Source organism: Haliaeetus albicilla, chromosome 1 (genome assembly GCF_947461875.1).
Source record: "Haliaeetus albicilla chromosome 1, bHalAlb1.1, whole genome shotgun sequence".
NCBI lineage: Eukaryota > Metazoa > Chordata > Aves > Accipitriformes > Accipitridae > Haliaeetus > Haliaeetus albicilla.
Window position 1 is genome coordinate 19,887,428 of NC_091483.1, and position 12,178 is coordinate 19,899,605.

General features: G+C 45.2%; 1 protein-coding gene across 1 annotated transcript; it reads right to left on the reverse strand.

Moving 5' to 3' along the window:
• Nucleotides 1-436: 436 nt before the first annotated feature.
• On the reverse strand, nucleotides 437-4,949 carry SPP1 (secreted phosphoprotein 1). The gene is made up of 7 exons (XM_009916485.2): nucleotides 4,789-4,949; nucleotides 3,451-3,517; nucleotides 3,296-3,346; nucleotides 2,297-2,401; nucleotides 2,096-2,140; nucleotides 1,617-1,868; nucleotides 437-1,135 (listed from the first exon to the last, which is right to left on the reverse strand). Exons 2-7 carry the CDS (start codon nucleotides 3,502-3,504, stop codon nucleotides 758-760), a joined length of 885 nt encoding a protein of 294 aa, XP_009914787.1. The 5' UTR covers nucleotides 3,505-3,517; nucleotides 4,789-4,949; the 3' UTR covers nucleotides 437-757.
• Nucleotides 4,950-12,178: the final 7,229 nt, after the last annotated feature.

Consider the following 12,178-nt stretch of genomic DNA (forward strand, 5'->3'; position numbering starts at 1 on the left):
GGCCCGGAAAGCCCGGGGTACGGAGGGAGATGTAGTTGCCCTGCCTCCCAGCGGGAGCGGCGGCCGGGGCTTCCTTCCCTCCCTGCGCCGTGCCCGGAGAGAGCGGTGCGGCCCTCAGGGCCGCGCTCCCGGCGAGTGCCTTCCCCCCCGCCCCCACCCCGCAAGGCCTGAAGCCCCGAGCCGAGCCGTGAGGCGGGAAGCGCTGCGGCGCCTCTGTGGTAGCGGTGCAGGGGCCGGCGCCGGGCATTTCAGGCCAGCTCGCCGCTCTCCCTCGGTACAGGTGGAAGGAGGCCCCGCGGAGGGGTTTTACCCCCTTAATAAATTGCGGGGGGAACAGCTATTTCACACAATTTTAAGAAGGAGAGACGTTAAAGCTCCTGAAGCAGCCAGAAGGCCCCCCCGCCCCAAACGGGCAAACAGTAATGGAGCCCACAGGTACAGGGTCTTGTGGTTTTTATTTAAATCTGGTTACAGCAAAATACAGGCTGGCAGTACAGAGAGCAGCATGCCAGGGAGGTAACGCTCGCTCTGCGTGTCCGACAGTGTTCGTCTCGCTTCCCCGCACCTCTGCCAACGGCATCCCGTGAGGCCGGTGCGATGTGCGGTGTGGAGGGCTGGCACTGCTGGCAGCCAAGGGGAGGCCACCGGGTAAAGAAGCTGCCCCAAACCCCAAAAGTCACCACACGCTCTACACTTACAAACAGTTACCCGAAATGAAGCTACTCCCCCCTCCCCTTAGGTAGGAATTTGTCTCCCTTTAAAGGGTGACTTCGTTATTTTCAATGCTGTGATGATCTCGAGCATCCTCAGCACTCTCCAACGTTTGATTGCTGTTATCGTCAGGGGTCTCAGCTGAAACGCGGACCTGGCTCTCCCTGCTTTCCATGGTCTGGTAGCTATCCCCTCTGACACCAGCCTTGCTATCATCTCCTGCCTCGTGGCTATCGAATTTCTGCCGGCTGTCGTTTTCCATGCTCCGGTCATGCTGCTTGCTGTCCAGCTCACTGCTGTCCTGCCCGTGGCTCTTGTCAGCCCATTCCCTGCTGATGGCGTGCTTCTCCCGGGAGAGCCCTGTTTGCTGGCTGTGTGCATCCAGGGCACTCTCATCCTCCTCACTGGCATCATACACAATGAGCTGTGGTAGAAAGCAAAATAAGAAAGAGCCACTGTCACTCCTGAGAAACTGATCTTGCAACAGGTGTTGCCGTACTGCAACAAAGCAAGCTGCATAGGCTGCGGGGACACTCAAAGCCTGCATGATACATCTCTGCCTGGAGACACGGTGGTCTTTTATGGAGTTACATGAACATTTCACATTACGAGAAACTGAAGTTTGATCCCGGCCTCGCATTTCATGTGTGCAAGTATATCATGATAGTGCAAATTGCAGTGTTGCACAGCTAGCAGCAGCAGGCAACACTCCTCCCTCGGCACATCGACAGCCATCAATAACCCCTAGTTTGGGGTATCCAGAGAAAGGAAATGCACTCCTTCACTTACGCGTACTTTCCCCTTACCAATCCTTTTCAAAACTGACTCCCATAAAATAACATGTCCATTTTCAAGTTCCCTACCCTTTTCCAAAAACCTCAGTACCATTGCTCAGAGCTATTTACCTTTTTTGCAGCTTTGCGGAGTTTGCTAGACTCCACCACTGTGGCTTTTGCCCTCACCCTGTAGGCCACGCTGTCGCCTCTGCCGCTGTTGTCTCCTCGGGTGAAAGGGAAAGGAGGGAAGGGTACAGTTACTGGAATGTCTGTGGGAAAACTCGTGACAACCTCATCAGATTCATCTGTGTCATTGGAATCATTATCATCGTTGTCATCATCCACATCTTCATGGCTCTTGCTTGACACATCAGGAAAGTGCTGAAAAACATTTATTATGCATCAGGCAAGTGAACATATACATGAGATGTGCAGACTGGTATCTGTCCTGCTCACCCAGGGCTTATGCACTGTTGAGGAGCTATGCACACTAATTGCTCCGAACTCACCTCACCCTGCCTGAAGCTTTTGATTGAGGAAAATAAGTGCTGCTACACACTGGCTGCCCCGCAGCACTCAGCTGACATTTTGCTGTTCAAAACACTTACCGGTTGTACTGGGACATCCACGCTTTCTTCTGAAGAGTAAAGAGTCTGAAAACAACATAGAATAAAACTCACTATTAGCACACTAAAGCATATACAGCAGAGCTGATCAGCATGTTGACTGTTCTTTAAGCACTTAATCCTAACTTGCAAATCTTGCCATTGAAAGGTGCTCTGCTTTCTCTTCCCATTAGTTGCCCATACCTGCTGAGGTGACATCAGGTCATTCTGTGTGTGCTGCAGACTCTCCAAAGACTGAGAATTCATGTGGTGGTGGTGGTATCTGTGTGAGTGATGGCCCCTGGGATCCTTCAAGAGAAAAAAAAAGGGGGGGGGTTTAATCCACAAAGGCGTAGGCAAAGCTGCCTGCATCGCAACCTTTGTTTGCACGCAGATGTGGCACCTGCAATACATACTCCCTTTGTACAGCATGTGTTCTCAGCAATTCATTGCAGTAGGAAGAGGACTCAGAACAAGCCGTGATCACAGATGAACATTATACCCAAACAATATAGTACAGAAGATGTGCCTCTCCCACTGGCAGAGCCTGGGGAATTTCAGATCAATTTCTCCAGCTGGTTTTTATTGAGTGAAATTTGGAGTTATATCTAACAACCATCATTCTGCTAATTCTCAGGTCCTTTTCCCAATAGTGATTTATCTCCCACATCATGAAGACTCTAAACTAAATGCAGTAGCTGATTCTCAGAGCAAAGAATTTATTTTACATGGGTGGTAGCTGGCAATGGAGTATAAATCAAATAGCTATATACAAGACTAACACAGTTCACTCGCACCACTCAAAAAAATCATGGGAATTGAAGTGCTCTTTCAGCACCAAATATTGTCATCTGATCCACACTAATGAAATGTAGATTATAGTAGTTATGCCATGCTACAGTCCTTTTCTCTTTTTAACTGGCAGCTTACACATTTTTCATTTAGAAAAGAAGTTTACAGTGCTAGTCCAGAGATACAACTAACGGAAGTCCACAACCAGGACGCCTAACATGGCAAAAGTCTACTGACATCCATGGCACTCTGCTTTGGCTGCCTAAGAAACTTGCTCATAACAGCCAGGTGAGGACACATTCTGCAAGCAGCTACAATCATAAAACAAGTATCAGACAATGTGTATTAGAGAAAAAAAAATTCAAAAAGCATTTATTAAAGAAAATTAATAGAAAGACAAAAGGAGCTTACATATTTTTCTTCAGAGCTGGCAGAAACGGCATGCTGCTTGTATTTACTCACCTTGAAGGGAGAAAAGAGAAAAAGTATTTGTCAGTATTAATTTCTTGCTAATATGCAAAGAAAATATGCAAGTGATTACTGAGACGCATTTGTGATTTACTCACTGGCCATGCAGCGGTGATGCTGATAAGGCATAAACACAGAACTGCCGCCTTCATTGTGATTTTTTACCTAGAAAATATTTTGGAACAGTGAGTCAACAAGGTAAAATACCACAAAAATGCCATAGACTTTTTCTTTCTCCTGGTGTCCTTCACTGTGCCAAGACCAGCTCTCTGCTAAGGATTCATTCTGCCCACGCCAATCTTTTTCTTCTGTCCTCCACCACCACCCCACACCCATCTTGTTTTGTAACTCAAAAGCTACAAGAATTTTAAAACCAGGTACTGAGAAGTGCTGAGCAGTGGTGAGAGTAGCCACACTGAGAAGGCGAGCAGGCTCCTTCTGTCATCTACTGACTTGCAGTGGCAAAGGAAAAGCTTTGTGAAAAACAAAGTGCTATAAAGATTAGCTTTGGTTTATCTTCCTTCATTTAACATTTTGTCAGAAGAGACAGGACAAGACAAACTCAGCTTGGATTATCTTTTCAGTTATTTTAAAACTAGTTTTCAGGGTTATTAACTGGAGTCGCTGTGAGTAAACTCAGTTTATATGAACATAAACTGCTCTTATTGATAGACCTTTATTTCCCCCTCAGGAAGTTTGAACAGAATAACCTGTGTTTCCAAGCGAGAGATGAAGTAAAATATCTGCCCACATTGCCATTTTAGAACTTTAATAAATGAGTGATTCCTGCTGAAATTAGGAGAGTGCTGACCTACAGTAAATTTTGGTGCTGACAGACCAATTCCCAGGTTAAGGAACATTCCTGAGAAATTAAACCAATTTACTGATGAACAAGAGGCATTTAAAACTTTAGTAAATCATAGCAGAAAAGAAAGGCTAGTAAGGGCACATTTAAAATACATCAATAAGGCTGGCCCTGAGGCAGGACACTCTATTAGAGGTATTGCAATTTCAAGAGTTACAGAGAATGTAACTCTCTGTACAGTGTTACAGTGCGTGTCCCATCCATTCAGTAGTGTGCAGCACAAACTGCAAGCCTGCCAGGAAAAAGAGGGACACTGCCAGGCAGTGGTTACACAACAGAGGAAGCTTTCTGTGTTCAAGTACCAGCTTTGAGTTTCCAGCACTTGATTCAGTGGCAGGGTTTTCAGTAACTTCCTCCTGACATCTATCAGCACACAGTTTTAAAATTGTGACTATGTATAATACCTTGCATCACTAAAGCAATGTTGCTCCTATAAAAGCACACCTTCTTCCACAGAGAAACATCAGATGTCCCTGTCCGGTGAAACAGTTTTCAAAGATCTCCTGCCCAACACTTCCTTGACTAAAGCTGCAGACAAAATGGCGCGTCAGGTAAAAAAGCAAAATATTACCTTCTCTGGTGCTGGAGGAGTCAGCTGCGACAAGAGCGCTCTTAGTGATCCCAGCAGCAGCTCCAGCCGGTTGGCTACCAGCAGATCTGGCTTTCTCTCCTTATCCCCTGACTGCCCGACATCTCCGACCTCGGGGAATTTAAACCCTGTCCCAGGCACAGCCACCAATCCCCATGTGGCGGAAAAAGATGAAGTCATGAGGCTCCTGGCCACTGTCCTGCCCACGTTCTCCTACACTTCCTCTTTGGCTTTGTGGCTTTTGAAGCAAACAAAAGCTACTCTATGGTTAAAACATTACTTATGGGCAAGATCATTAACCAGCAGGTTTGTTGAATGCACAGCATTTGGTATCATGTAGGAGGACTTCAGGGCACGTCTGTCCTCCTTTTGTGAAAAGGCAGTGCCCAGTTTCCCAGAAACCTTTCGTGCCCTGTTGCATAGGGGGTAGGAATATCTAATGTGTGCAGAAAGAAAGAGATGTGAACATAAAACTCCCCCAAAAGGTCTTAATGCTTCCACAAAGTTATAGATTTGCTCTCCAGTGTACACATATTGTAACGGGAATTGCAAAGACAGGGTGCAGAATACGGCCTTTTGCCTTCTTGGTCTGACCTAAGTAAAAAAAAAAAAATTAGCGTGTCTCAATAGGCATTCTGCATCCAGAAACTTGTTTGTAAAGGTATACAAGAGCCACCGATAGTCTAGTTTAAAAGGGTTTGTGCATCATTATTAGAAATTCTCACTCCTTTTCTATTCTTTTGTATCCCTTCTGGGTCCTTTCTGGTTTCATTCACTCTCTTATGTGGTTCGGTTGACTTACCTGCTACAGCTGTCTGCTGCACCAAACCTGCTACAGAACCCTTTCCAGGGAGCAGATGCTAGAAATTTTTCAAGCTAAAAAAAGAAATAGGAAAAAAATACAGCAGCTATAGCTCCACTATTAGGAGTGCCATGACTAGCATTGGGAAGCAAGGGACACCATGGGTTGAAATTCCATGTCTGCTACAGAGCAGTGCATCAGCCCTGCTGATGGGCAACAGATCTATTCTGGCAGTGTCTCGCTTGGACAGCCATAGCTTTGGATAGATGCTGCGTCATCTGTGATGTGCTGTAAGACTCTCAGACCCTCTTCCATTCAGTGTTTTTTTAAAATGACAATGATGTGTCATTCAAAAACAGGAAAACATTCCAAACGGCCCTTTTAGAAGGCAGAATATTTATAACTGTTTCAAAGTGGTTATCTTTGTCCTCATTTCTGATACCCAGCTATTGTTTGATGTGTCCTTAGTCAAGCAGCAATGAAATAGACACCCTGTCGTCCCAGCCCATGTTACCAATTATCCTGTGCTTACTAACAGTTCTGTGGCATGTTTAGAAACACCATGAGAAATATAGCCAAGTTAGCTCAGCAACTGCCCATCACATCATCACACAGACCTATCTAATTCTATTTTTGAGCTGAGATCAGCAACAGTGAGAAGTTTAACTTAGTGTGCTTAATAAAGTATTCTAATATCCTAGGAGAAGAATTGGATAAAAAGATAGTATATCATTAATAGTTCTGCATGTCCATAAACCCATGTGTGCATCCACCTGAATGAGGACTATCCTAGCTTTTCTTTTTGGAGCTATGTGACCATTATTATTTACTAACTCAGGAAAGACTTTTCAAGCAAAAAAGCCTTCAGTAACTAGGATTTCAGCAGTATGATCTTCTGCAGGTTTAGATAGCTTATATCACCTCCCATCATATTTGCAGCTCAGTGCTTCTGCAAACCAGACAGTTTATTGAAGCCCTTGAATGCAGATGCAGGACTCAAGCTGTGAGTGGGTGCTATTTAGAAGTTTCAGCTTGAGCATTATGTAGTAGCTGATATACCCAGATTATAATACATCACTATTACGTAGTAACTAGGACTGCTTCAAAAGGCCGCTGTTGTTGACTCCAGGGAACCCCAAACCAGGTGCTTAGGTAGCCGAGTACCTTTGATCCCAAACACCAATACAAATGAGCAGTGTGACTTGCAACTCCCCTAACTGGTAAGAAAAACCTACTTCCATCTGACAGAGCAAGAAACTTTCCATCTGACAGAGCGAGAAACTGAGACAGAGAGAAGCTCAGTGGCTCATACTGCTGAATGTGGGACTGGGTATGCTGGGTCCTGCTCTCCTATCCACACATTGGATCAAATTTTAAGTCTGCAAAAATCTACTTTCTCTACCAACCATTCATCAAGAAACACAGAACTGAAAAACAACATTATACTGAAAGATACCCTAGAGCTGTTGTCTGGCCAAAACAAGAACCTTCCAGCACCCATAATCTGCATAATCGCATATTATTGTCTATCAGACTTTCAGGAAAATACATATTATGTCGGGATTTGTAAACAACCTGTTTCACCAAGTTCAGCAGCAGTTATCAGTCATGCTGATGGAGCAGCCCAGAGCCATTAGCAACACAGTCTTCCCGCAGTTTGTTAAAGACCTTCCTGTACAGGTCAGTTATCGCTGTGGCTTCTCAAGGCAAATGTTTTGCAAGTACCTGGAACGCTTGTCTCCCAGCAGAGACGGTATGTGACCCCCCCAGGGAGTTGTTTCTGGCAAACAGCATGCAGCATTTCTGAGTACCATTGCCAAAGCTATATGGTTGATTTTGTAAGAACTAAGGAAAAACAGTGATGTTTTGCAGGACGTGAAGTGACTGTTATTACTAAATGGCTTCATTTTATGCAAGATCAGCCTGTACAGAGCTGTAGTAAATATAGCACTTGTCTCATGCCTGTCATTATGTGGTTATCCATCCTGTAAATCATTTTGTCTAACTGAGAAATCCTTTGCCTTGGTAGGAGGTAGTGCTTCTCGTCCTCTCAGAGATAAGGAACAAGCAGGGCAGAAAGGGGGGAACTTTCACCATTTTCACTTCCCACATTAAAATGCTTAATTCTGGAGAGAGCACTTGGCTGGTGGTGGCAGAGCAGAACCAATTTTCTTGAATTTGTACAAGTGGGAGGGTACATGATTTCAGCTTTCAAGAGCTGTCAGGATCTGTGAAGAGCATGACAGTGACAGGCTGTAATTTTTTGCTCTTCAATGACATTTTGTACATGGCTATCCTGTCAAACAAAGCTTTTGACCACAATTTCTTCCATCTTGGGCTGCGTTAGGAACATGTGGTTAGGCTGCCGTTTCGTGTCATCGAGAAGTGCTATCAGTGCCTCCCTGTGCAATCTCCAACACATACCTAAGATCCTGAGCTGAGACATCAGCTCGATGCCCAGTGATACCTCTGGCCAGTGTGGGAAATCCCAGCCTGCCTGCAGTGATCTGTAATGCCCAGTCTTTCAGGGAAGCTGGCTTTTGTTTAGATTTGTTAAGTCTTGGGGAGACCAGAGCAGCATCTTCTAGGTGGCAAAGACTGAGACTGGGAGAGAAAGATTAATTTCTTCAGCAGCATTAAGAGTACTATCAAGTAAAAGCCCCAAGAAACCCCAGCTTGGCAGTATTATTAGAAGCAACTGCTTTACAGCTAGAATGTCCCGAAGAAAAGCAGACTTAGTAAACAGTGGTTTCTGTGAAAAACAGATGAAAACCAAAACTTTCTTGCATTGCTACCATAAAATACTCCTGAAAAGTACCTTGGAAACTCATCATGTCAGCCAATATAATATATTCCCCAAAGCCCTTAAATTTTCCCAATTAAAGCTTCAAAAGTGGGGAAAAGCTTACATTCAGCAGTTGGTAGGCTTCAAAACACCTTTTGCCTCTTAAATAGACTACACAGACCACCACGGCATTTGTGTCCAGGCTTAGGAGAGTACTTGGTATGCAGAAGGGATATGGGTATCAGATCCATCAGTAAAGAAATTTGAACAGAGATTTGCTTCTTACATGTAAGCAGGGCACCCCAATAATGCATGCTGTGTGCAGCACAACTGTATATCTTTTGCTTTGAACCACTTGGAGCATTTCCTAAACAGAGCAGCAATCAAACAAGCAGCAGCAAGTTTCTCCCAAGCAAAACTTCCCAGGGCAGTTCAGAACAATGTGGGGTCCATGACCTTCCAGCCTCCCTGCCACTTCTGATCTGCAATGCAGCTCAGATGACTAGTTGGCAATGTGAGCTCTACTTAACCCTCATTCAGGCAATGAAGGGGGTTATGGTATCTTACTTTCCCAGAGTGAGTCTTAGCCGCTCCTGGGGGGGTTACAGAACTAGGCACAACACCAACCTAGAGCTGCAGTAGGTGATTAATGGGGACAGAACAGAGACTTTCTGGGAAACAACCCCACCGTAAGCAGTCAGTGTATTAGAAAGTGCCAGTGTTTGACAGATAGCACGGTCTTTTGGTCTGTCCTTATCTCCCTCCACATAAAAAGAGCCCATTCACTTGTCACTGACTTCTGAGACCTGTTCACATCTTCAAATGCCTTTTTAGGAACAGCTTTGGAAACTGAAGAAAAAAAAATGAATATTTGAGAAACTGCCATACAGCTGTGGCCCACAAATCCTGGAAGCTGAACAGTCTCAGTCAGATCTCAGCTTTCACAGAGCTGAGTGGCTGCTCCTACTACAGCATAAATACAGTCCAGCTTCCTAAAATGGAGCCCTACTGGCGTTTCCTCCCTTGACTTTTACAATCAACTAGAAAAAACAAATTTTCCGGATCTTTTTTTCCTGTTGAAATTCATGTATTTTAATACTGAAGTCCATGGAGCAGCAGCAGGAATTAAACCAGCACAGAAACATTGCTCTTTTCAGGTCATGGTAGTTACCAGTGTGAAGAGTAAAACACCAGATATTCCAGTGCTGGGTTTGTGGCTGCGTTTCAGCTCTGAATTGACAGAAAAAGAATTAAATGCATGGAAAAATTAATAAACACAATACTAGTCTGAACTACTATTAGAAACAAAATCAAGCAGTGAAAGTATATATGGTGTACATCATGTTTTCATGACTGTGCCATTTTATGATGTATGTAACCCTCAAAAAGCAATTGTTTTGAGAACAGGAGGATGAGACTTTCAGCATCTCAATGGGAGCTGAGCTCAGTCTGCTTTCTTAAGATGCTGGTTCTGAAGCCTGAACACCACTGCAGAGATAACACTCCTGGATGGAGGAAAGCACACAAGGTGTGTGTGCTTAAATCCTCTATATGCTCATAAGAAAATAACCATCAGTTTGCCAGCTCAGGGCTAACAGTCTGAGTACTGAGGGGAATTTGATGGTAGGAAATAGCTTCACAGAAGATTGCTTTTTGGACAAACATTGCAAAAACTTCATGACAAGTTGTTTCCCTCTCTCCCCCCTGCTATCTCAGTTCCCTGTTTCCTATCCTACTGCAAAATTTTCTCCTCCCAATGAGAAAGGACACTAATGGAAACATCTGAATATGCAGAATGAGTATGGAAAGAACAGCATCTTCTTGCTCTGCATTGTGAAACTGTTGGAAAGTCACAAGATGCCTGTTCCACCTAGTGCAGGAACTTCTGGCAGATTCTGCACACCCAGCACCCCTCCACTCGCATCTTCACTAGGGTCTGCTGGCAAAGCACAAAGACCTGCCTCCTCACTGCAAGAAACAGAACAGATTACAGCACAGCACGACAGAGAAGAGGTAGACAGGGAAGATGATGGGCCAACTCCTCCTCCGCAGTCACCCGTGCACTGCTTCTGTGCATAACTGAGATGAGCACTGCAACCCTATACTACACAACAGGGAGAGAGTCCTAACTGTGCCCTGGTAATCCTTATCACACAGCAGCCTTGGTTTTGCATTCCACATATACCATGTTGAGCTCATGTCACGTTTCCACACACAACCACACAAGGCTCACAGCATGAGGAGCAGAGAGTCCAAAACGGATTTCTATCAATCGCAGAGACAAGCCTTTTACAAGGCATACTTTCTGACCACCTCCTGGAAGGGGCCAGTACAAAACAAATAATTTGGAGAGGTGCCAGGCATTACACAATGCAAGATTGCAGCCTGCATATCTGTGGTTATCTGTACACAAGGCATCTGCAGCCTGCCCTGACTTTTCTATCTCTAGAAGGTCTGGGGAAGATGAAGCATGTGCTGTACAAGCAGTGCAGGACTGCTAGGACAGGTTGTGGCCCTGTCAGTAAACCTGACCTCAGACCCAGGCTGGGCTCCACACCAGAAACCCTTCTGATTTCACGTGGCTTCAAGTTTTGTTGTGAGCAGTTTTCTTAACTCAGTCTAGGGCTGCTGTGGTCTGAGGTGGGATGGATGCAGAACTTGAGTCAGTGTGAAAGCAAACATCTCCCAGGCACTGCATGCCAGGGTGTGGAGCTCCTGCCAGTGGAGTGGGAGGAAAAACCCATCTGTGGGCCTGATGAAGGGAAATGAAATAGTTGAGGACTGGATTTGGGGAGGAAGTTGTTTGGCCGAGAAGCTGATTTGATTTTGTGGGGGAACCAAAAACCAGCGGGCAAGGTCAAGGCCTCTGCCGTCTCGACTGAGTCATGGAGAGATTCCCTACAGCTTGCTCAGGCTTGGAGGTGATGAGGCTGTTTTCCCTCGAAGCCCATCCAGGCAGGAGCTCTGCAGGAACCAGGCTTCACTGCAGCAATGGATCATTTTGGTTCTGGCTTGGAAAGGCCAGACATCTGCATGTCAGGATACTTCATCTTAATTGGTATTGGGGTTGCCACCTCTTGTACAGCAAGCAATCAACGTGCCAATAGAGAACATCACTCAGACCCAGCAATTTCTCCTTGTTTTGCGTATTAAAATTGTATTAATCCTTCCAATTTTTAAAAATGGGCAGGGGGGTTGATGGAATGGGAAGTAGTAACTCACACCTGAGAGGTATTACCACCAGCAAGTCAAAAGAGATGTTAATTTTCTTAATTGTAGTTTTTCAAGTAAATAGGATGAATTGATACCATCAGATGATGGATAATACAAGTGTCTGGAAAAATGTAAAAAGGTTTCTTTTCATTAGAAAGGTACCTCTCCCCCCCCTTCCCCCCAGCTCCTCTCTTGTTCAGTCAGTTTTCTTTTCCTTCCTGGCCTCCCTTTTGGCAAGACTGGAATGCAAAAATATTGTGTTTTGTAGAGTACCTGTGTACTATCTGCTGAACTGGCAGCTCATATACATGGGGCAGATGCCCTTACTGCCCAGATTTGTCACCTCCTTGGACCAGCCAGTCCCTGACCCTGCCCAGCACTGAGGACCAGGAGACCAGCAGCCTGCGATACAAGGGAACTGCCCAGAGGCACACTGAGCTTGGCTAGCCAGGAGGACAGACAGCCTGCTAGGTATGGGAACACAGCAGCACAAACACTTTTGGTAAGCCCCTGCTCTCCTTCATTGCTTACCAGCTCTCTTTGGAAGGGAGATGCTTTTTTTGGAAATACAC